General features: G+C 35.6%; 2 protein-coding genes across 3 annotated transcripts in view; both read left to right on the forward strand.

Annotated features, from left to right (window-relative positions):
• Positions 1 to 3,251: 3,251 nt before the first annotated feature.
• Positions 3,252 to 12,339, forward strand: LOC106061623 (reelin domain-containing protein 1-like). 2 transcript variants are annotated; one of them, XM_056018849.1, is made up of 4 exons: positions 3,266 to 3,327; positions 3,462 to 3,683; positions 6,525 to 6,756; positions 10,972 to 12,339. In XM_056018849.1, exons 2-4 carry the CDS (start codon positions 3,476 to 3,478, stop codon positions 11,153 to 11,155), a joined length of 624 nt encoding a protein of 207 aa, XP_055874824.1. In that variant the 5' UTR covers positions 3,266 to 3,327; positions 3,462 to 3,475; the 3' UTR covers positions 11,156 to 12,339. The 2 variants fall into 2 exon arrangements, with proteins under 2 accessions (XP_055874819.1, XP_055874824.1); XM_056018844.1 differs by having other exon boundaries at positions 3,252 to 3,683.
• Positions 12,340 to 23,941: 11,602 nt separating this feature from the next.
• LOC106070697 (adhesion G-protein coupled receptor G2-like) overlaps positions 23,942 to 26,358 on the forward strand; it is a 32,029-nt gene continuing 29,612 nt past the window's right edge. Inside the window, exon 1 of the mRNA XM_056018865.1 lies at positions 23,942 to 24,168. The gene's annotated coding sequence lies outside the window, so the exon portion shown is untranslated. The remainder of the gene's footprint in view (positions 24,169 to 26,358) is intronic.

Consider the following 26,358-nt stretch of genomic DNA (forward strand, 5'->3'; position numbering starts at 1 on the left):
TTCACTTGTAAAAGTTTAATTTAAAAATTTTGTACATATTCTCCCCCCACTGCTTTCATGCAAGAGTCTGTTGAACTCAACTATATAAAGTACTATCAGAGCATGGAATGGGTTGCCTGAGCCTTGACTTGACTGAATTTAAGTCATTGGTTAACATGCATGACTAGATTGACCTAGGAACATGCGTAGAATGTAATCATCTTCTTGTTTGAAGTAACATCTGTATTTTAAAAGCTAAGATAGTCAGAACAAGTTTAGTCCTTAATTTCAATTGATATGCTTTTAGCTCATAAGATTTTATAGTGTTCTTCAAATGAGGCATTGTAACTTATTAGATGATTTTACTTTACCTAAATTATTGACGCAATCAAATATCACTGATGAGGATATTATGTTGATATACAGTTACATATATTTATAAATCGCAAAAATCTTGGAAGACAACAGCCGCCCGTCAAGTCGTCGTGAAGTGGGGGACTTCTGTCAATCAAGACAAGAACAGAGCGGTACAAAAACTTGTTATCAACGCCACCCTTTGATCAGGAAACACACACAAAAAACAAGATACCTGTGTGTAGTCGCTGAATGAACTCTTTATGTTGTCTCTGTTAAACTTATGTGTATGCTTTTGATGTGTTGTCTTTATATGAGAAGAGTCCTTGTAATCACAACAAATTTCAATAAGGATCAATAAAGCAGTCTTAGTCTTGGTCTTAGTTGAGATACAGTGCAATAAAATTCAGTGTCTAATACAAAATTAAAGATTTACTAGTTTTCAAATAATAATCTATATATTACCATGGCAACTGTGAGTTTGTGAAGTAATGAGAACAGAAACAAAATTAAATCTTTTTTTTTTTTTGAAGGAACAGGTTTAATTTATATAAGAATGTGTATCTTGTGACAAAATATAAATACACAAGAGTAACTTAGAATGAAGCACCAAGAAAAAATAATAATTATTAAATGCATTTATATCCAAAAACATTCATTAGATATAGGGCTACTGTGTATTTTAAGGAAAATGACAATAATATACAATCGTTAACCCATTCAGTTTATTAAAAATCAATGAAGACAATGTAATATAATTTGTTTCAGGAACAAACAATAGTATTAGAATGGAAGTCCATGTTGCCAGTGGAGACAATTGCTAAGAAAATGATCAATGTTGGTTAAATCCCTCACCATTTTCTCTTCATCTCTGTTTTGTTTTTTTTTTGTTTTTTTTTTGTAAAATAAAAATGTTTTACATCTTTTGAATGTTCCTTCCCATCTACATCCTAGCCCCAAAACTCCCTCAGAACGACGAGGAGGGCAGCGGGGAGGGTATGAACCCGGGAGCATTAAGACGACAGAACGAGTCTAACCAGGCATCCTTTATTGTTCAATAGAATCCTTTAAAAAAAAGTGGACTACTGGTTGTGTGCCTATAATGGTTCTTAGCCTTATTTTATGTGTAGGCCTGCAAACATGACCAATACACACTTACACACGTACACACCTAGACACGTACATATTTTCTCTATATATGTTGGTGCTAAGTAGCAATTTTAACATAGCTCGAATTCAAGACGCACTTTCTCCCTTGTCAACTAAATGCTATGACGGATTCACTTTGACAAGGCCTCTGGCTATTAGCTTGGTGATTGAATATTGAGTTTTTATTTTTAAGCTGGGGAAAAATTGTACAGAAAATAATTAAAATTTACTGTGTATTATTTAGTAGGCCTAAAAGTAAGCAGTAGCGTTCAGCCCTAGCGACGTCTCTACATAGTTTTGTGATGAACTGTTTTGGTAACTACATAGTTCAGTGATGAACTGGTTTGCTAACTAAATAGCTGAGTCATGAACTGGTTTGCTAACTAAATAGCTGAGTCATGAACTGGTTTGCTAACTAAATAGTTGAGTGATGAACTGGTTTGCTAACTACATAGTAACTTTCGAACAGATTTTGAAAGACAATTCTTACACACAAAAGGAGGCGTGGTGGCTAAGGGGTAAAGCGCTTGGCTTTCTAGGTTCGAATCCTGGGGAAGACTGGGATTTTCAATTTCGGGATCTTTGGGCGCCTCTGAGTCCACCCAGCTCTAATGGATACCTGACATTAGTTTGGGGAAAAGTAAAGGCGGTTGGTCGTTGTGCTGGCCGCATGACACCCTCGTTAACCGTAGGCTTCCTAGGTTTGAATCCTGGTGAAGACTGGGATTTTCAATTTCGGGATCTTTGGGAGCCTCTGAGTCCACCCAGCTCTAATGGATACCTGACATTAGTTTGGGGAAAAGTAAAGGCGGTTGGTCATTGTGTTTACCACATGACACCCTTATCGACCGTATGTCACAGAAACAGATGACTTTTACATCATCTGCCCTATAGACCAGATGGTCTGAAAGGGAAACTTTACTTTACTTACACACAAAGCATTCATTCTAGGCTTCAATGTGTGCTTTTTTTAAACTTTGTTTTAGGAAATTATGAAGGAAAAAACAACAAGCAGATATCATCACTGATGAGGACGGTTGAAAAAAATGTAAACAATATTCAATAAGACTGTCGATGGGAATGGCTGCCTGGTCGTGCGGTTTGCGCGCTGGACTGTCGTTTGAATTTTTCGATGGTCCCGGGTTCAAACCCTGCCCGCTCCCATCACCCGTCGTCCTGCAGGGAGGTTTGGACTAGGAAGTAAACTATCTTCAACTCTGAAAGAACATCCGAAACATGTAAAACATTTTACAAACAAACATTTTACGAACCAAATTATATAGGCTAGATCAGTGTTTCCCAAACTGTGTTTCACGAACTGCTAGAATAATTAACCAGCAGGCCACCACGACCACGTGAATTGTCCTCTCTAAAAATAAGCTAATACTCTGAATGTGCGAAGTGTTCCGTTAAGGAAAAAAAGTGTGGGAAACACAGGGCTAGATTAATCAATATTAATTTGAGGTTTTGAGGTCAGGAGAAATAAATGAAAGGAATAGGCTAACATTAATGTAACTATCACCAACATAATATTAATTTAATATGTGCTAAATGCTGAAATGAAACGCTCAAAGAAGAAATCTATCTTTGTATCAATTTATATATATATATAAGCCTCAGAAGTTAAAATCACGTGATAATTTCACAATCTGATGACGTCATTTTGCGCTGGGCAAGATGTTGGCTCATTTGCTTATTTACTTAATTGATGGTTTCCTCCCCCGGGGTATTGTGTTGGGCTTGTCCAGTGGGAGGAGCGTGACACACTGAAACTTCCAAAATCTGTCACTTTAGTCCACGACACGGAAGTGAGACTCCACTAGGGACTAGTCCTAACAACATACAGTAGATGGACCACACATTTTACCCTTTTCAACTTTAGTACATTTTGTTAATTTTTTTTTTAATTTAAAGAAGTTTATTAGTGCTGATTTTTTGGATTTTCAAAACTGTCAAGGATTTTTGTCTGCTATTTCGAGGTATACAATTCAGAATGGAAAGATTGCACTGTATATTTAGCGTCTGTGTTATGTGCGGAGTGCTGGCCAGTGTTCAAAGAACTTCTGCATTTCCTACTGGATCTCCTGTTTCTGCATGCAGTGACCTCATGCCTGTCCACATAGACGGGGAGCTACAGAAGGGTGCCTCACCCTACATGATTATCCTCAACGACACAGTGTATGGATCAGCGGCCATTCGAGGTAAACACTTTTAAGAGCACCATTAATACATGACGCATACCCAGTAATCAACTTTTTTGCTAAGGATATCCAGTATCCATTGCTTATTTTTATTCTTTCAGGACATGTCCTAAAATGAGTTTAAAAATAGGACATGTTCTAAAGTGAGTTTAAAAATAGCCCATGTCCTAAAGTGAGTTTAAAAATAGGACATGTCCTAAAGTGAGTTTTAAAATAGTACATGTCCTAAAGTGAGTTTTAAAATAGGACATGTCCTAAAGTGAGTTTAAAAATAGGACATGTCCCAAAGTGAGTTTAAAAATAGGACATGTCCTAAAGTGAGTTTTAAAATAGGACATGTCCTAAAGTGAGTTTAAAAATAGGAAGCATTTCGTTTTTTATTGGTCTTAGAAAGGAGAAAAACACATTTTTTAGTCTGTCACATTCACCTTTTCATTTGACTAGAGTAACACTTTTAGTAAAAATCATTAAATTTAGAAAGCCTTCAAGATACAATACTTAAAAGTAAAGTAGCAATCATACATAAAACACTGAACCATAATCTTCAAATACAAAAACAAACCAATTAAAATATTCAGAAAGACAAAAAGATAAAGGCACATCTTCTATCTTATAAAATACAGACGTTACTTCAAAACAGAGGATGATTACGTTCTACGCGTCTTGCATATTAACCAATGCTAGCAAAAATGTGTACAAAAGCTCCTACTTCCCTAGCGCTATTAGAGCATGGAATGGGTTGCCTGAGTCAGCCAGGAAAACCAGTGACTTGGCAGAATTTAAGTCATTGGTTAATATGCATGACTAAATACATGACGCGTGGGACGTAATCATCTTCTTTTTTATCACGTCCTCCAAAACTGCTCTCTCTACCAAGAGGCCCGTATAAGACATTGGCCCCAAATCACCCCAATAGAAAGAAAACTATATGGAGAGCTCCCTGATTTGGAAACCACTGCGCAGTTCATCTCATGTATTGGACTAGTCATATGAACACTCCAACATAACAATGAGAACGATGAAGAAGAAGAAGAAGAAGAAATCTTCTTTTTTGAAGTAACGTCTGTATTTTATAAGATAAGATAAAATAAGATACTCTTTGGTCTGTTAGACCGTTGGGGCGCCACGCTAGATCTGTCGATCGTCCCTCTCCATTCCTCTCTGTCTTTTACCTTGGACAGAATCTCCCTCAACGGCAGGCACGCCCATTTTTGTTATGTTGTCCTCCCATCGCTTAATCTGTCTGCCTCTTCTTCTTTTTCCTGGTATTAGTTTGAGTTTAACGAGTGCTGCTGTGGACTGTGAAACTCTGGCCAGTAGTTCAGGCTTGGTTCCTTCATCTGAAACGATAGCTCCGAGGTATTTAAAATGACTGACACTTATCAACTTTTCACCTCCTAATGCCAATCTTGTCATGTTTTTGTCTTTTAAAAAATACAACTAAAGCGTTATTATAAATTAGATCTTAGTGTTGCCGTTACTCAAACGACGAGGTGCGGCTACTTTTCATCTTATTTTTAAAATTATAGAAGTTCCTTCAAACAAATAAAGGAGATAATTCCTCCCCCCCCCCTATACTTATGTATGCATTAATCTTGTCGTGCTATTTAATAAAGACTTAAACTAAATTCATTGGTTTTACTGGCTGATTCAGGCAGCCCATTCTATGATCTAATGGAAAAAAGGGCACTTGTAAACATTTGTCCTAGCATATGGAAAAAGAAATGTGCCTTTATCTTTGTGTCTTTCTGAGTATTTTATAAGGTTACGTTAGTGTTTTTGTAAGATAGGTCTTAATACTTTATGAATTATTGATTATTTACTTTTTTGTCTTCTGTCCTGAATACGTTTTAGTTTAGTGATTGATACTCTAGCTAAATGTCAATAGTCTTTCGTTATGATCCTCATGGCTCTGTTTTGCGACTGGTCTATTTTTGTTAGATGTTTTCTTTATTTGTGGTGTCTGTGTCTATAAAGTCTATGAATTAGGGTTACCAGACGTCCTCCTTTTTTGGGCCTTGTCCTACATCCTTCGCTGATTTCGCTAATTAACTCATGGTGGACAAGAAAGAAGAATGAAGTTCTATGTGTATATTTTAATAGGCTAACTATCGTGAAATGTCATTTCATGTTCAAAGATATCTTTTAAAAACTTTATCCTCCATTTTATCTCTCTCTGGGCATGTAGGTGTTTGATAACCCTAGTCTACCATAGTCTATATAAATGTTGATGTTTGTTAATTATTTTAAAAAAATATTTGGTCGTAGATATCATAAGGTATGTATACAGAGCACATACAATTAAGCATTTATTTGCATCGCATCAATCAGTCACACTGTCGATTAACACCGCCAACGAACTACGCATGCAGACGACAAGCACAATTTACTTATTTAGTTTAAAAAAAAAAAAAGTTCGCTTTCAGAAAGCCTTGAAAAAAAAGCCTGAGACGGGATCAGGTAGGTGTCAGATTAACGAATACGTCAGATTACTAAAGGTGAGCTGTACATTAAAGACTTAAATCGTACATGTCAAGAACATTCTAATTAGGATATTCTTTTAAGATGACGCATACATCGCCATCTTGTCGGATTACCGAATGTGTCGGATTAAAACTGTGATGAACTATCAAGAGACTTAAAGAGAAGACAGTATGTAGTCCTTATTTTGGAAAACTTTCAAATTTTACTTTCGATTGATGTCATTGTGCAACAGCAAAGAATTTCAATAAAAAATTTCTCCATGATGATTATCGAAACAGCTCAAGCGGGTAAAAATTTAGGGTGTAACTAGAAACGTTACACCGCTCACTAATGCCATTTTAACCTTTTGTTTTCTAGTCTCCATTACTGCTGTTGGGCCAGCGACCAAAGAGTTTATGGCCTTTATGCTACAGGCCAGAAACGAAGCCGGATCGCCACAGGGCAACTTTGGAGACGTCCCTGTGGCTTCCAAGGCCATGACGTGCTACAAAGATGGGGACACACTGACCCACACTGCTGCCTTCATCAGACAGTCCATGGAAGTGACCTGGTTCCCGCCTGCCAATAACGTTGGGAAAATAACAATTACGTAAGTGATTGGCTTTAAAGTTTGATTAGCAGTACTTCATTTATAGACAGTACCTCAGTTATAGACAGTACCTCAGTTATAGACAGTACCTCAGTTATAGACAGTATTTCACTTTTAACAGTACCTCAGTTATAGACAGTATTTCATTTATAGACAGTACCTCAGTTATAGACAGTACCTCAGTTATAGACAGTATTTCACTTTTAACAGTACCCCAGTTATAGACAGTATTTCACTTTTAACAGTGCCTCAGTTATAGACAGTACCTCAGTTATAGACAGTATTTCACTTTTAACAGTACCTCAGTTATAGACAGTATTTCACTTTTAACAGTACCTCAGTTATAGACAGTATTTCACTTTTAACAGTACCTCAGTTATAGACAGTACCTCAGTTATAGACAGTATTTCACTTTTAACAATACCTCAGTTATAGACAGTATTTCACTTTTAACAGTACCTCAGTTATAGACAGTATTTCACTTTTAACAGTACCTCAGTTATAGACAGTACCTCAGTTATAGACAGTACCTCATTTATAGGCATCACATCATTTATAGGCAGTACTCCATTTATAGGCAACACAGCATTTATTGGCAGTACCCCATTTATAGACAATACCCCATTTATTGGCAGTACCTCGTTTACAGACAGTACATTATTAATAGGCATCCCCTCATTTATAGGAAGTTCTTTATTTATATACTCTACATAATTTACAGACAGTTCCTCACTTATAGACAGTATCACTACATTTATAGGGAGGATCCAATTTATGCACAGTACATACTTTAATAATAATAATAATCTTTATTATCCGTAAGGAAATTTGTCTTACAAGTTTTGCATTATACCAAACAAAACATTATATAACTATAGATAAGATAAGACTCACTCGTAATTTACATGTGAAAAGTGAAAAGTTTATATCAGATTGTTTCTATTTAATGATTTGATTGCCAGGGGAAGAAACGAGTCTTTGTGTCTGTTTGTCTTTGCTATCGGTGTTTTGTATCTCTTTTGTGATGGTAAAATCACAAAATCCTGACCCAAAGGGTGATTTACAGACAATACGTCAATAATAGGCAGTACCTTATTTAAATGAAGCATTTCATTTATAGATAGTGCCTTATTTATAGACAATGCATCATTTATAAACAGTGCATCATTCATAGGCAGTACATCATTTATAGACTGTAGGCTACCTCGTTTATAGTCAGCACTCCATTTATAGATTACATCTAAATTATGGGCAGCGCTTCATTTATAATGCATTACTTTGTTTATACGCAGCGCCTTCAATTTTGGAAGGCATATAATTCTAGACGCTGCCACATGCATGGGTGTCATACACACGTTTGTAAGCGTCATAACATTCGTAGCTATAAATCTCACACATCAAATCAGCACTGTATTGTAAGCTCTCTATACATTGAACTCTGCGGCACGTTAGATAACTCCCGCTCATCTTTCTTTCTCTTTCCATTCGCTTTTCAAGCTTTCTGTCAAATTTGGCTTTTAACTCTTTCTCTCCGTAATTATTTTTCCACGTTTCGAAGGGATTCTTCATTTGCTCATCACTATTTCACTACCCCTGTTATGATTAAGCTTCAATAGCTTTGTTGTTTGTTATCGGAAAATGTTGTATTTGGTAAAGAATTAAAGGGGAATGCATGCTCTTTTTATATAATTCAATGTCAAATTAAAAAAAATTATACATTAATTAAATTTAATGATGTCAAAATCAACGATGGTATCGTCGATTAGGAGAGAAAGAGTTAACTTGTTTTTCGAAGAGACAAAAAACAACAACAGGATATTAGGGATGTATAGTAAAGCATAGTAGCAATAGGTGACATGTTTAGGCAAATGAGCTGCATGTATGTAGGAGAACTTTGCTATTGTCGGTGAATTAATAAAACTTGGCGATCTTGGAGAAGTAATTTAACAGAAAAAAAAAAAATCTCAGCCCCACACGGTAAATATATTGATCCCCTCCCACACACAGAAATACACACAACCACATAACTTAGAATACATCTTTTTTTCATATTTTCACAAGATTGATAATGACGTATTTACAACGGATCTCCCTCTGTTAGAGCAAGGTTGGTGGCTGAGTGGTAAAGCGCTTGTCTTCCGACGTTTGTGTTTTGCATGTAAATCTCAGTGAAAACTGCGATTTTAAACTTCGGAATTGTAAACTTCGGGATTTTATATTTCGGAATAGTAAACTTCGGTATTTTAAATTTCGGAATAGTAAACTTTGGGATTTTAAATTTCGGAATTGTAAACTTCGGGATTTTAAATTTCGGAATTGTAAACTTCGGGATGTTTAGGACGTCCCCGAGTCCACTCAACTCTAATGAGTACCTAACATAAGTTGAGGGAAAGTAAAGCCGGTTAGTCGTTGTGCTGGCTACATGACACCCTCGATAACCATCAGCCATAGAAACAGATGACCCTTACATCATCTGCCCCATAGATCGCAAGGTCTGAAAGAGGAACTTTATCGGGTCACAGAACCGGTGGTTATGCTATAATTGTTAACACATATACGCTGGTAGATATAACTTGGATTTTAAAGTTGTTGGTTAAAAGATGGATTACAAGTTAAGCAAATATATTCTCTGTTTTAAACCGCCTCAGCTCATAGCTACAAGGAGAAAAAAAAAATTCATTGTTTTACGGTCAAGATAAAGTGAATGCTGCCAACTCAAAACAAAATTCATTGTAAAAGAAAGTTGGTTATAGAGAAATACACTTTATATAAGTTTTGTTTTTAAATGGTTGGCTACTAATAATTAATGCTGATAGTCTGATATGCATAACATAGCATTTCGATAGTTTGCAAATGAGTTTGACAAACTATTTCCCTAATTTAAACAGATATTAATTAATTAAATACGTTTAACATAAACACAACATCCATGCCAGAAAGTTTGTCGCATGTTGGAAGAGCAATTGTTGGAATTAGCTTCAGACGGAGTCTTTAAAAGTAAACATAATGCCTGTACTTGAACATCATTCTGAGTACAAATGAAACCTGTACTTTAACATCATTCTGAGTACAAATGAAACCTGTTCTTTAACATCATTCTGAGTACAAATGAAACCTGTTCTTTAACATCATTCTGAGTACAAATGAAACCTGTACTTTAACATCATTCTGAGTACAAATGAAACCTGTTCTTTAACATCATTCTGAGTACAAATGAAACCTGTTCTTTAACATCATTCTGAGTACAAATGAAACCTGTACTTTAACATCATTCTGAGTACAAATGAAACCTGTTCTTTAACATCATTCTGATTACAAATGAAACCTGTACTTGAACATCATCCTGATTACAAATGAAACCTGTACTTGAACATCATTCTGAGTACAAATGAAACCTGTACTTGAACATCATTCTGAGTACAAATGAAACCTGTACTTGAACATCATCCTGATTACAAATGAAACCTGTACTTGAACATCATTCTGAGTACAAATGAAACCTGTGTATTTGGTTTTCACAGAAAAAGTTCTGAAATACATCTCGCCACTTCCGTTTTCATATTTATGTCAAGTTTCGTTTTTTTTTCACATATAGACATAGTCGGAAAAAAAAAAAGGAACAGACATGGAACAGACATGGAACAGCATCTCAGATTAAATTGAACAACCAGGGAACCAATTTTTTTTTATCTATCATCTCAGCACAAACAAGCAAGTACACGGGGGGGGGGGGGGGTACTCTGCGTTACAAAATTATTCAAGGGGTACACATATGTCAAAAGTTTAGAAACACTGGCGTAGGAAATTCATGAATAAATTTAAAAAAAAAGAAAAATTAGTCATTTTACTAGTAATTGCTTATTTTGTTTGATACCAACAAGGGAGATTAATCCTTCAGTATTCAGACTGAATATGTGTGTGTGTGGGGGGGGGGTTGTCCCCTTAGATAATTGTACACGTTATTTCTCCCACAGCCATCCTCGGATCAAGTTGAAAATTTAAACAATTATTTATTGTACCAAATAAAACATGAATTAATTTTAAGAAATAACAAATAAGTCAATTAATCATTGATAATTTTTTTTTTTTGGTATCGAAATATGGAAATAACTTCTACATTATTGAGATATTTAGTTGTAAATGTCGAGTTATTCTCCTTCTGTAATTTTTGCTTTTTTTTTTTTAAATATTGTTTATTTGTTTATCATCTTGCAGAGGTTCTATAGCGCTATCCAAGGTAAAATACTGGGCAGTGGAGTCGGCACCAGTCTCGGGCCGGGGCGCCCAGGATGCAAGCACGATTGTTAGAACTTCCTCAGGAAGTGGAACTGTGTCGCATCTGAGCAGCGCCTGTCTCATCCTTCTGACAGTGTTCGCCAAGCTGGCCAATCGTTTTTAGCTTTCCTCATAGTGGGGATGAGGGGAGGGGTGGGTTTGGAAGTGTTTTGCCATGTGATACGTGTGTGTTAGTTTTATGTACAGATATGACCCGGTCTACTTTAAGTATAAAATGTAGTGGAAAGATTATGATCCTTTTTACTTCGGAACGTAGATGTTACATACTTTTGTTTCATATTTAATACTTTTTGGATTTAAATACTATTAGAAACATTAAACAATAACTTTTTAGAGTGTAATTTTATCAACTTCTTTTTATTCAGTAGAAGATGACATTGCCAAAAAACACACAAGACAAAACCTTAGGTTTCATGTTTTTTACAATTACTGTTAACGTCGTCCAGAAATTATTTAAACTTAATTATTAATAGGTTGTCTGTGATTTAGTCTCTAGTGGATTTTTTTTTTAAAGGAAACCTTAGATTTTGTGCTATGCAATGTTAGCTATGTTATTAAAGAGAGTGTAAATTTGTCTGCAGTCATTCTATTACAAAATGCATATTTGGGAAATCTAAATACATTCAAATCTTATTGTTTTTAGAGTTTAAAGTACAGTGCATTTTGCTTAACTTTCATTGATATCAATGGTCTGCATATTATCAGTAAACACAAAATCTTTTATTTAACGGTAAACTAATATAGTTAATTGATCTTTAAAAAAAGGGGTTAAAATAGGAAGAACAACAACTATTCTAGACTGGTTTATCATTTATATGTCTATTCCATTTTTTTTATTACTCCCCTTGTTAAAAAAACTTTCTATTCAGCCTTAGTTTTATTTTGTAACTTGTTTTTTTTACCCTTTCATTATTGATTGAAACAAAAGAATTCTTTGAACTAGTTGTGGTTACTGCCTTACGATGTCTAAAGGCCCAGGCTTTTTTTTTTTTTTTTGTTCCCCATAAGATGCTAATTATATTCTTCCATCTTAAGAAGCTAAATTTTGTTTCCACTTAATGCTTAATGTGAGTAACACCGTCCAAAACAACAAAATAATGACGCGTGTACCAGCGCCGATATAAGCTTAAAGTCTATGCCGAGACAGTGAACTGCCATTTGATTGATGACTGGCTATTAAAATGTTTTGAAATAAAAAGAACATTGACGAATTTGAGTTTATTTTTTCTGATGTTGTTGGTGTGACAGTTTGAAAATATTGATTCAATAAAATATCGTTACTCTCAATTCTATATGTTTTATGTACTTTATACACATTGGTTAGGTTTTTGATTAGGCTTATCATTAGTAAAAAAAAAAAAAAGATATAGATTTATTTTGTTGAGGCACAGCTTACACATTTCATTTACTTTTATATTAAAACAGAGGCCATCTGCTGCCAGATACTTTCCTCTATGCCAGTGAGGGCGAAATGGTGCCTGAGAGACAGTCGGAGAGCTCTCCCAAAGGCTTTGGAGCAAACATTTGAGACTCAAAGAAAAGCCATTTCGAAGACAGGCGCAGAAGACGGAAAGAAAACTTAAATAGACCGCCACCGGATAACGGCTTTGTCTGCACGAGATGCGTGAAAATATACAGGTCGCTACTGGGTCTGCATAGTCACTGCAATCATCCTTAATCTTCGGAATGGAAAACATTGTCATTATGCTAATTCACAAAACATTATTGATCTGAAAATAAATTGTCCTAGAGTCCTAAAATTTGGAAAGCCCAATTTTAATTTGGACATAATGACCCCCGAGGACGAATAAAGCAGGGCGTTTTGGCTCGGTGATTGTTATGGCGCGCCTTTTTGGTGATGGACGTTTTTCAAAAGATTAATAGGCGCTTTCATCTTATCTTATTTATTTAATACGTTTATTAAAAACAAGAGAACATTACGTCATAAGCATTTCAAGTGACAACCTAGTCACGTGCGTTCATCAGTGACTTACATTCTACTTAGTCGTTGGTTTCCCCATTCTATGTTCTGACGGCACTAGGGAAGAGGGAGCACTTATACAAATTTGTCCTAGCATATGGAGCAGAGCATGCGTCTTTTCCTCTGTGTCTTTCTGAGTATTTTGTTTTTTGTTTGCATTTGAATATTATGGTTCGGTGTTTTATGAATTATTGCTACTTTACTTTTAATTCTTCTGTCCTGAAGTGTCTCTAGATTTAGTGATTTGACTAATGGTGTATACACGCAGGTGTATTTCTGTTTCAATGATGTATTTCTGTTTATGTGCTGTGTCTTAGTTTCAACAAATTTTCTTTTGTTTTTTTCTTACATTTTCAGACATTTGTTTTCGTATAGAAAAATAAATGGAAAAATCTTGTGTGTGGTTTCTAAAACAGCGATAGAACTAGCGCCAAAACGATGGTCGCCGAAAAGACGCGCAGTGCGGCACGAACGTTTGAATGGCACTCCCTCGCTTCGCCACTGGAGGATACATGCCAGTAGATGAAAGCTTAAACAGTTTATTGTATTACTGTCTTGTGTTATATGTAAAGCTGGTGATAGCTCCACGTCTGATTGATTTGTTCTAATTGTAAAGCTGATGTTAGCTCTGTTTCATTGATTTGTTCTAATTGTAAAGCTGGTGATAGTTCCACGTCTGTTTGATTTGTTCTAATTGTAAAGCTGGTAATAGTTCCACGTCTGATTGATTTGTTCTAATTGTAAAGCTGGAATTCCACGTCTGATTGATTTTTTCTGATTGTAAAGCTGGTATTCAACGTCTGATTGATTTGTTCTAATTGTAAAGCTGGTGATATTTCCACGTCTGATTGATTTGTTCTAATTGTAAAGCTGGTGATATTTCCACGTCTGATTGATTTGTTCTAATTGTAAAGCTGATATTCCACGTCTGATTGATTTGTTCTAATTGTAAAGCTGGTGATATTTCCACGTCTGATTGATTTGTTCTAATTGTAAAGCTGGTATTCAACGTCTGATGGATTTGTTCTAATTGTAAAGCTGGTATTCCACGTCTGATTGATTTGTTCTAATTGTAAAGCTGGTATTCCACGTCTGATGGATTAGTTCTAATTGTAAAGCTTCTGTTAGTTTCACGTCTGATTGATTTGTTCTAATTGTAAAGCTTCTGTTAGTTTCACGTCTGATTGATTTGTTCTAATTCTAAAGCTGGCGTTAGCTCTACGTCACATAGATTTGTTCTTCGCAAGTTCTTAGTACTATTTTAAATAGAATTCGCTGTTTTATTTTTAAACGAACTAAACTTGACATGTAGCCTAAACCTCACGCAATGAATGTTCAGGGTTCTTGCGATAATTATTTGTTTGACTGAATGGTATAATAATTTCTTCTCATGTTCGGATCCATATTACTTCTTCTAGTGACGAAACCTTCAGTATCTACAGAGTGAGACTCGTTGTGTAAGGTACGAGGTGAGGTTAGTCCTAGAATACCTAAATCACCAAGCCACTGCTAGCCGCGCCTTCAAAGCTTCATTCCGACCCTCCCATTTTCCATCGCACTATCCCACCATTCGATCAGTCATAGCGATTAGCAAGCAGGTAAGTTGCTGAACATGTGATGTTAATTAGTGTCAAATTGGAGGACATGAATGATTGGCTAGCTCTCTGCTTCATCTACTTTATTTTTAACAGTTTTTAAAGTCAAAATAATTTGTTACGGTCAATTTTTTTGCGCCAAGGGGCAAATTAAATCCATCCAATGCTCAGTTTAGATAATTAGGTAAAATAGTCGTAGTGTGATCGGTACATGGGTCATCTTAAAAGCAGATCTGTTGTAAATCCTTAAACACAAAAGAACATGAGTCAATAGAACTGAAGCTCTCGGCAATTAGTTTCGAAAATAAAGTGGTATTTTAGAACTTATTTTTCAGCGTGATAACATTATAATAAAATTACAGACGTCTGCTCAAAACGAAAAGTCTTACTCCTATCATTAACTCTACCATTTCATTGGTTTTCCTATTTGACAGGAGCGGCCTTGGCAGTGCGGGGCCCTTAGTTGTGAGAGTAGACTATATATACCATACCACATCACGCTAACGGGCTCATCCGTCTCTCACGCCCTAACAATAACAGTAAGGTATGTCCGCCTCTAAGCTGCGTAGGCCTTATTTTTGCTATAAAACAGAGAACATGACGTAGGTACTGTTGGCCTACTATTGACCGCTTAAGTACATAATATACTGTATTGTCATTGTTCTGCATTAACAGAAGCAAATAAAAAAAGAAAACACTCGCTCACTTCATATATCTTGTCTCCTCTCTCACTCTGCAAATTAAAGCCAATATAACAAAGTGGGCTATAAGAGCTGCAGTGGTCGAGACACTTTCCCAGACAAGACTTTTGCGGAAGGGCTATACCCCGGGTTTTGAATAAATTAATTTAAAAAAATAGTCCGCGGTTTTTTCTCACGGCAGCACGATGTCTATGCACAGTAGCCTATTGGGAAAAAAACAACAACTTAATACGTCATCGCCAAACTTTCTGGAAGCTGATTGGCCGAAATAGATGTACAAGCACATCAACTGGTTCAATACAGACCAGGTTACAGTACCAAAAAAGGAATCCTTCTCATACACCCTGAACCTTTTTTTTCCATTGAAGAGTAAAAAAAAAAAAGTATATTTAATGTATACGTATCAATTCTTTTTATACTATAATGCGACATAGCAGTGCTGTATGACACTTTCAAAAATTACTGAACATTTAATAAGTTTTTAAAAGGGAACAGCATTCAAAAGTTATTCATGACATGCGAAATGGTTATCTAGTGGTTTTAAGTGTTTGGGGATGTCACGTGATACTGTTTATATCCGAATATAGTGCACGTATATGGAATTAAATACCGCACAATCTGACCTTCGCGTGCGGTCTTAGCACGTATCACCAGCGAAAATCAAGAAAACGCTGTATGTCTGTTTAGTTATTTTCATTTTCAAAAATCAATTTTTTCAAAAGTTGCATTTATGTTACTACAAATGTTATAAATGACTCTTTCATCTACAATTGTTCATAATGCAAAGAGAAGTTCAAACTTTATCACTATTTCCTAATAAAATCCGATTGGACGTCGATGTTTATATACGAAATAAACGATTTGGATTGGTTGCTTCCACTACGTGTTGCTATTAATGACATTAGTACGTTTTTTTAACGATGATAGCCTCTTAGAATCGGCAGGTCATTAGATGCTGTAATTGCTGTCTGAAACTGAACGATAGTTTGAAACTAAAAATGTATGTTTAGAGCTTAAATGGCAATTGTTATCATAAAGATACTTGGAAAATATTGATTAACAAGGCCTAGTTTATGAGAACTGATTTGGTTTTCGAAGTTGGTGACAATATAATCTCCGATCGCGGGGCCCCCTTCATGCGCAGGCCTGGGGTGGTTGCCCCACTTGCCACCCCTTAAGGCCGCTACTGCTGTTTGATTCAGGCTACACATTCCTTGCAACAGATATTCATATGACACTATCATAAGGAATAAGAAATATGCGTTTATCTTTATGTCTTTCTGTGTATTTTATTAGTTGTCTTTTTTTGCATTAGTAAGTTATGGGTCTTTACTTTGTAGTCTTCTGTCCTGAAGTGTTTCTAAATTTTCTGATTTTATTTTTGTTTACTAATAATTTTACTCTAGTCAAATGTGAATAAAAAAATATAATAGTTAATAGGTACCGCGCTGTTCTTTACTCTTTAGACAATACATTTATATTAACAATAGATTACTTTCGATCTGATAATAACGTAATCTATATAGAGAAATACCTGGTATTATACGGAGCTGAAACAGCCAAACTAATCTAAGTAAGTTTTGAATCTTACTCGTGTAATTCAAGATAGCTTGTTCTTAAAGTATTAGAACATTAAACGTATACATTTTTGACTGCAAATAAGTAATAATATGAGGTGAATAAAGTTACTAGATATCTAACACTCACAGATAAGGCAAACATAAGTGGTCAAGACATTTTATAGGAAGACAAAGAAATTGACAAAGTTAACTTAAAAATGGATACATACAATTATTTGATAAAGCATGTTAAAAGCTGGAAAACAATATAGTGGATATAACATTCCTCAGACAAAGCGAATTTTCACGGTGGATCATCCTTCGTGGAAAACTATAGACAAGGAATCATCCCATAGGGGACTCCTTGCACATTTCCTTCCGGTTGTATTATGTCGAACAAAAAAATGCCTCTCAGTGAGTCAATAGAAAGTTTATTCTCTCTTTTGTCCACTGTACATTGACCAATAAAAAGTCTATTCTCTCTTTTGTCCACTGTACATTGACCAATAAAAAGTCTATTCTCTCTTTTGTCCACTGTACATTGACCAATAAAAAGTCTATTCTCTCTTTTGTCCACTGTACATTGACCAATAAAAAGTCTATTCTCTCTTTTGTCCACTGTACATTGACCAATAAAAAGTCTATTCTCTCTTTTGTCCACTGTACATTGACCAATGGAAAGTCTTTTCTTTCTTTTGTCCACTGTACATTGACCAATAAAAAGTCTATTCTCTCTTTTGTCCACTGTACATTGACCAATAAAAAGTCTATTCTCTCTTTTGTCCACTGTACATTGACCAATAAAAAGTCTATTCTCTCTTTTGTCCACTGTACATTGACCAATGGAAAGTCTATTCTCTCTTTTGTCCACTGTACACTGACCAATAGAAAGTCTATTCTCTCTTTTGTCCACTATACACTGACCAATGGAAAGTCTTTTCTTTCTTTTGTCCACTGTACATTGACCAATAAAAAGTCTATTCTCTCTTTTGTCCACTGTACATTGACCAATGGAAAGTGTATTCTCTCTTTTGTCTACTGTGCATTGACCAATACAAAGTCTTTTATCTCTTTTGTCCACTGTACACTGACCAATGAAAAGTCTATTCTCTCTTTTGTCCACTGTACATTGACCAATAAAAAGTCTATTCTCTCTTTTGTCCACTGTACATTGACCAATAAAAAGTCTATTCTCTCTTTTGTCCACTGTACATTGACCAATAAAAAGTCTATTCTCTCTTTTGTCCACTGTACATTGACCAATAAAAAGTCTATTCTCTCTTTTGTCCACTGTACATTGACCAATAAAAAGTCTATTCTCTCTTTTGTCCACTGTACATTGACCAATGGAAAGTCTATTCTCTCTTTTGTCCACTGTACACTGACCAATAGAAAGTCTATTCTCTCTTTTGTCCACTGTACACTGACCAATGGAAAGTGTATTCTCTCTTTTGTCCACTGTGCATTGACCAATAAAAAGTCTATTCTCTCTTTTGTCCACTGTACATTGACCAATGGAAAGTCTTTTCTTTCTTTTGTCCACTGTACATTGACCAATAAAAAGTCTATTCTCTCTTTTGTCCACTGTACATTGACCAATGGAAAGTGTATTCTCTCTTTTGTCTACTGTGCATTGACCAATACAAAGTCTTTTATCTCTTTTGTCCACTGTACACTGACCAATGAAAAGTCTATTCTCTCTTTTGTTCACTGTACATTGACCAATAAAAAGTCTATTCTCTCTTTTGTTCACTGTACATTGACCAATACAAAGTCTATTCTCTCTTTTGTCCACTGTACACTGACCAATAAAAAGTCTATTTTCTCTTTTGTTCACTGTACATTGACCAATACAAAGTCTATTCTCTCTTTTGTCCACTGTACACTGACCAATAAAAAGTCTATTCTCTCTTTTGTTCACTGTACATTGACCAATGGAAAGTCTATTCTCTCTTTTGTCCACTGTACACTGACCAATGAAAAGTCTATTCTCTCTTTTGTTCACTGTACATTGACCAATAAAAAGTGTATTCTCTCTTTTGTCCACTGTACATTGACCAATAAAAAGTCTATTCTCTCTTTTGTCCACTGTACATTGACCAATAAAAAGTCTATTCTCTCTTTTGTCCACTGTACATTGACCAATGGAAAGTCTATTCTCTCTTTTGTCCACTGTACACTGACCAATAGAAAGTCTATTCTCTCTTTTGTCCACTGTACACTGACCAATGGAAAGTGTATTCTCTCTTTTGTCCACTGTGCATTGACCAATAAAAAGTCTATTCTCTCTTTTGTCCACTGTACATTGACCAATGGAAAGTCTTTTCTTTCTTTTGTCCACTGTACATTGACCAATAAAAAGTCTATTCTCTCTTTTGTCCACTGTACATTGACCAATGGAAAGTGTATTCTCTCTTTTGTCTACTGTGCATTGACCAATACAAAGTCTTTTATCTCTTTTGTCCACTGTACACTGACCAATGAAAAGTCTATTCTCTCTTTTGTTCACTGTACATTGACCAATAAAAAGTCTATTCTCTCTTTTGTTCACTGTACATTGACCAATACAAAGTCTATTCTCTCTTTTGTCCACTGTACACTGACCAATAAAAAGTCTATTCTCTCTTTTGTTCACTGTACATTGACCAATACAAAGTCTATTCTCTCTTTTGTCCACTGTACACTGACCAATAAAAAGTCTATTCTCTCTTTTGTTCACTGTACATTGACCAATAAAAAGTCTATTCTCTCTTTTGTCCACTGTACATTGACCAATGGAAAGTCTATTCTCTCTTTTGTTCACTGTACACTGACCAATGGAAAGTCTATTCTCTCTTTTGTCCACTGTACATTGACCAATGGAAAGTCTTTTCTCTCTTTTGTCCACTGCACACTGACCAATAAAAAGTCTATTCTCTCTTTTGTTCACTGTACATTGACCAATAAAAAGTCTATTCTCTCTTTTGTTCACTGTACATTGACCAATACAAAGTCTATTCTCTCTTTTGTCCACTGTACACTGACCAATAAAAAGTCTATTCTTTCTTTTGTCCACTGTACATTGATTAGTGAAAGCACACATTGGACATCAGCGCTAGGCCTGGGAGTGCATAAGAAAAAAAAAACAACAGCACAGATTTGAGGGCCTTTGGGGAAACAGTATTTTTTTTAACAGCCTCTTAAATGCAAACTCCAGTTCACGAAGACGGTTGTCAAACAAGCGAAATATACAAATTACTTTAAAAATAAAAAAAACGTATTCAAGGGGATATACTCTACACCAACAGCTATGGAACTCAATGTTGTAGGATTTTTTTCCCTTTTCAATATCAAACAAAATAATTAATTACCACGAATTAATATTTAATTGATTCATTTTTTTAATGGTTCCTGTTTTGTTAGTAACAATAAATAATTGAGTAAAGTTTCAACTGAATCTGAGAGTGGAAAGTGGAAAAAATTAAGAATACTAAATATTGTACTAGGCAGACAGAGTGACTTTATATTGGTATTTCTAATTTCAAAAAAATTTGTTTCATATTTATCCAGCGGATGAGTGTTTGCGTGTTTAAGCTTAGAAGATGTATAAAAGACTGCTGAGTAATTATGTTTCAATATTTAGGTCAATGTCTAACGAATGGAGGACTAGATCCATAAAAAGAGGGAGCGTATCCTTCTTTTGACAGAGGCCTGGTATCCCAAGAGTGAAAGCTACATTAACATTCTTCGTTTTGTCAAAGATTTGTCAAGATTGTCTACAACTGTAAAAACAATGCAAGCACTTGAAGGTATTATGGGCGGAAGTGGAGAACCACTTCTGCTTGCAAACTCTCGCTGAGATTATATTAGTTATGTCCCCTTACTTAAACAAACATCTTTGTATCGACAGCAGTGTTTTATAATTTACTAGAATTAGAATTACCATAATTTATGCGTTCATTTACATATTACAGCAATTTTCTTCATTGTTATAGCTAACAAATATTCATAATTTTATTGCACTTGTGTGGTTAAAGGACTTAGATAAATATACATTGAACCTTGTTCAATAAAAAATATTTATACGAGTTATAATATTATTTATATTTGTATAATTTTTTTTTGTAAATGTCAAATGAGTGTAATCTTGAAACCTACAGTGCAACAAGGCAGAGGCGGCCTTTCACGGGGAAAATATGTGACGGTTCATTACACAGTGAGGATTAATAGACCTAATCATTTCTTTTCAATACATTGATATTAATCAGCAGTTCTAAATAAGAGTATCTCAACCGGTGGAAAGCCTAGGCCGACCTATGTACTGAATGCCAATACGTGCGGCGTGCTATACATCCCTTTAACTCTTTGTTATTGCAAAAGAAGATAAACTTATAATGGGTATGCTATGGTAAGAATATAATCAACAGATTTAATAACGGAAATTATCAACTATAGGGGCTACAACTCTAGCTCTATTATCTTATCTTTGGCTGCCCATTTAGGGTTCAGCGCCCATTTTTTTTTGTTCAAAGCAATCTTTGGGATGAGACAACGGCCGCAGCACACAGCAATCCATCTCGGCTTACATGTAAGTAAAACTATAACTAGAAATAAAGAATGGTGATAGATTTTTAATCCATTTGCTGCAAAATTCAGAATTCGTTTTTTATTGTTAGTAACATAAGTTCCTAAATGCCTCGGCAGTCATATTTGAAAATAGTTCTGCTCGTAGCACGTGAGTTTATTATGGAATCAAAATTACTGCGCTAAACATGTACTCGTGCCTAGATTGCAAAAAAAAAAAAAAAAGGACCTGTCAGTCAGTGATTTTTTTTACCGTGAGCTTTTAACGCTGTGAGACGTGTGGCCGACAGGCTTAACCCGCTTGGGCTTGGCTACCTATCAAGAGGGCTCGAGGTTCGACGCCCTACTCGAGCAGAGTTGTGTTTACTGAGGCCTAAAGGCAGCACGGAAAACCTTCTCCCAGATACCCCTTCCCCCCCACTGGTCCACAATAGAGATTGGGCCATAGCGCTCTGAGCATGCTATAAAAATTAAACGTTGCGCTATAAGTCTAAAAAAACTTTAAAAAAAAAAAAAAAGCTGGAAATCAAGGTCAAAGTCAACAAAGATCTATGTACATACACACACGCGCGCACACACACACAGCAATGGGGTTGTATTCTTTATTTCTAACACGACTCGGAAATGCCCCAACATTAAGTGGATACAAATACGCCATATGGCTTACCATAAATATTAAAAATGTATTTTGATAACCTGTTTGATATCTGACATTTACAATAGAGATTTACAACAAGCAGCGGGATAGCAAACACAAACTAAATAAATAGTAAACATGTTTATAAGATGTCTAAGGAACGTACAGCGACTGTGATTAGGAAATCTGATATTGTTCGGTAATAATGAACAAGGGCGAATCCCGAGGGAAGACTGTTGCATCTACTTGACCACCTTATCTTATCTTATCTTATATAATACAGACGTTACTTCAAAAAAGAAGATGATTACGTCCTACGCGTCATGCATTTAGTCATGCATATTAACTTAAACTTAAATTCTGCCAAGTCACTGGTTTTCCTGGCTAGCTCAGGCAACCCATTCCATGCTCTAATAGCACTAGGGAAGAAGGAGGATTTGTACAAATTTGTCCTAGCATATGGGACGAGGAATGTGCCTTTATCTTTGTGTCTTTCAGAGTATTTTATTAAATTTTGTTTTTGTATTTGAAGATTATGGTTCAGAGTTTTATGTATAATTGCTACTTTTCTTTTGAGTTTTCTGTCCTGGAGGCTTTCTAAATTTAGTGATTTTACTAAAGGTGTTACTCTAGTTAAATGTGAATATTCGTTTGTTATGAATCTCACTGCTCTATTTTGTGTCTGTTCCAGTTTCTTAATGTTTTCTTGAGATGAGGGGTCCCAAACGGAGGATGCATATTCTATTATTGGCCAATTTCGAATTATTGTGAACAAAATGTACGAGTACTTCAGTCTCGTAGTGGCTATAGATCACTCGATCAAAATGAGATGAAATCCTGGGCATCAGCTGTGGTCATAAGATGTCGCCTACGCAGCTATTCTTCCCTCTCTGATGATGTGTCCAAAGTGAAGGGCAGGGGCCGATACAGTTTGAGAGCAGCGACATCTCCCGTTCTGCCTGTGGGAAGCACAGAGTGCTCCTGATTTCTCCTGATCAGTGAATAATTTAAATTGCTTCCCTATCAGATATTTGAATTTTTTTTTTTGCATTTAAAATTAACAGCTATTAAAGGATATTTATTGTTTTTTTAGATCGCCTACCCGTTGGTCCTTATTTGTGTAATCAGTGTGTAGAGCAGGTATAGGACAAGTAAAGGACTTTTCTAACTCTAGCTAGATCTAAAAGTGTTGCGGATAGTAATGGTTTAGTCATTTCCATTCCTTAACCCCCTTTTCATTCATAGTCCTCCCATCCAAAACCAAATTAGTAAAAACCAAAAATATAACATGCATTAAAACATCACCTCTCACTTGCACACTGAGAGCCAGCAGCAGACACATTGCGCCAACCGTAAACAAACAACATTTAGCCACGTGATAATATTGATAAAACAACGAAAATAAGTGTCACCTGATAGACATTGTGTATGAGTATAGAGAACCACGTGGCTAAATGTTGTTGTTTGCGATTGGTGAATGAGGTCCATTGAGCGCCATTTTCATATGTCTCGCGCGACAACGTCTGCTCGTCGGAACGTTAGGTTACCTCCCTTTTAAGTCTTGCTGTATTGATCTTCAGTTTTCTTTCCTCTCCCTCTCATTCTCCTATGTTGTGAGAAACCTTATCATAAGACCTCAATCACCCCCCGATAAAATAATCGCCTCCCATCCACTTTAAGGAGCTGTAGTCGCCCTTGAACAAGACTCGCTACATGCATGGACGAAAAAGTAGAAATCAAGAAATTTTGCTTCGGGGGACACAGAGGGGTTACCGCCCTTGTTCTTCAAAAGAAAGACATTTCTTTTTGGGGGTAGGGGGGAAATGGTTTGGAGGGGGTCAGGATGTCAGGTGCGGGGAAGAAATGAAGAACAGAAATAAAAGAAAAACAATAACAGTGTATTGTATTTACTAATCGCTAGTTATAGTAAAGAGGGGAGGGGTGGTCTTTTTTTACGACACTCTTCTTATTATAATTAGTCAGACATACATTTAGTTTAGGAAACAGTCAAAATGACCACATGTGTACGTTTCGGCGTATTGATCTTCTGTGGGATGTAAGCATACAAGTGAAAAGATTGGTAAGTTGGTGTTTTTATTCTTCTATTTTTATAATTAACTCCCAGAAATTCGTTATGAAAAGTGAAAGATTCAGCAGTGATGCCCTGTGATATTTCATCATGTCAAATTTTATTTCAGCTATTCATGGCGTAGCAATGTATGACAGTAAACCTTTTTTTTTTTAAACCCAGATAATTTGTTCCCCTGGCAATCAAATCATTAAATAAGAACAATCTGGTATAAACTTTGTCCCATGTAAATTATGAGTGAGTCTGGTGTGAATGTACACTTTGGTTTCTTATAGTTATTATGTTTTTTGTTTGGTGTAATGCACAAATTGTAAGACAAATTTCCTTACGGATAATAAAGATTATGATTATTATTATCGTCTTGGTAGACAGCCCTAATGCTATTGTTGTTGTTTTTTTATGAGGTGCCAGCTCGATGACACGCCATGTTTATTGCACACGGCACTGTACTTACAGGTCGAGCTCACTCAATGCGGCATCATGGCGGCGGGAAGCCGTGTCCGGACCACACTCTCCTGGCCGTCCGGCGAGGACCCTCGAGCGTCGTTGTGTTGACGGTAGCCACTCGTGTCCGGCGACAATGACCTCATCTGTTTACCTGCCTGACAACGGCGGCCGCCGTGTTCACGTCCACTTCGGATACGATTTATGGCCGCACCGAGGATGTTTATCTTGGTTGCTATGGAAACACACAAGAGCTTTCAATGAATTAAAAAAGTCCACCAGAGCACCGTAGACAGTGAAAAGAAATATTTCTGTGGATGCCGAGAGAGAATGTGACGTGTAATTATTGTAACAAGCAAAAACAAAATATAACATAACAAAATACGTTTTTAAAAGCAAAGCTTATCTAAAGGAAATAACCGCTAATTACTGCCATCTATCTCAAGTTGACAGGATTTAGCTCCCTTTCTGCTATAATAAACAAAGTTAATTAATTACTAATATTGATTTACTAGTTTTAATTTTTTAGATTGATTCGTGTATTATCATTGACTATGAATAATTATGCAAAATTTCAATTAAATCCGAGAATGGGAAGTGGGAGAAAAGCGTGACAAAAAGAAATCCACATCTCTTCATTAGGCAGTATCCACTTATGTTATTTCAATATCATACAAAATAACTAATAACCAATGATTAATTAACTAGTTAGTTGTTGTTATTTTTTTTTATTGATTCTTTTTTGTCAGCTACAATGAATAATTGTACAATAAGAAGTGGCCGAAAAAGACATGTTCAAACTTTATTCCAGATTGACAGAGTTGGTTGATATAGGCGTTGGATGGATTATGGGTGTATACGTATACGCGGTCAAAGAAACATAACTCCTTTGTTTGATGTTTCAACATAGTTTTTGCACAACAAAAAAAACACACAAAAAAAAACACTTTAATATCATTGAATAGACTAAATAACCAGCACTATATAAAATTATAAAAATCTACTAGATATTCAATTTATCATTCATTATTTCCACCAACTTAATTGACTTATACGAGTCTGAATTTAGAAATAAAAAAATGTACGTAATGAAATGGGTTATCTCCCTTCCCCCTTTCATTACCTTGACTCCTATCGGTTATCGGTCTTTCCAAGACTTGCTATCTTATCAAAGTCACAAGTTGGTCAGACTTCGAAATGAAAAATCAACACTCATTGCCTGCTAATCCTCAACAAATTGACCGCTTGCAGCACTGCTAAGCCTGCTATACCAGTGTAGAGTGTCCATATGTTGCTTTTTAAGTTACGTGTAAAGTTAATTTGTACATGATTGGTATTAAATGTTTTATGGACATTTTATGTAACAATTTTCATTATATATTTAAAAGTCAAAGCTCCAGTTTTGCATGTTTATTTTAATGTCTAGTTTAGTATGTAAAGTTTTATTTTAATTATTTTTAACTGCTGTTGTATTGAGCAACTTTCATTATTATAATTTGCGCAGTGCGTCATGTTCAAATCTCTTTTGTAGACCAGTGAGGAGGGGGTATGTGGGAGAAGCCATTAAAAAAAAAACAATAACAAATACAAATAGAGCAGGAAGATTTATTATAACAAACGAATATTCACATTTGAGTAGAGTAGCACCATTAGTAAAACTCACTAAATTTAGAGGCACTTTAGGACAGAGGAATAAAAAGTAAAGCAGCTATAATACATAAAACACTAAACCATAAT

This window comes from Biomphalaria glabrata, chromosome 1, assembly GCF_947242115.1.
Source record: "Biomphalaria glabrata chromosome 1, xgBioGlab47.1, whole genome shotgun sequence".
Lineage (NCBI taxonomy): Eukaryota > Metazoa > Mollusca > Gastropoda > Planorbidae > Biomphalaria > Biomphalaria glabrata.

Bases quoted from the DNA above. Each gene is read 5' to 3' on its own strand.
- LOC106061623 (XM_056018844.1), top strand. From the start codon at position 3,476: ATGGAAAGATTGCACTGTATATTTAGCGTCTGTGTTATGTGCGGAGTG. The intron at 3,684-6,524 runs GTAAACACTTTT...TTTGTTTTCTAG, and splicing joins TGGATCAGCGGCCATTCGAG to TCTCCATTACTGCTGTTGGG. The intron at 6,757-10,971 runs GTAAGTGATTGG...ATCATCTTGCAG, and splicing joins GTTGGGAAAATAACAATTAC to AGGTTCTATAGCGCTATCCA.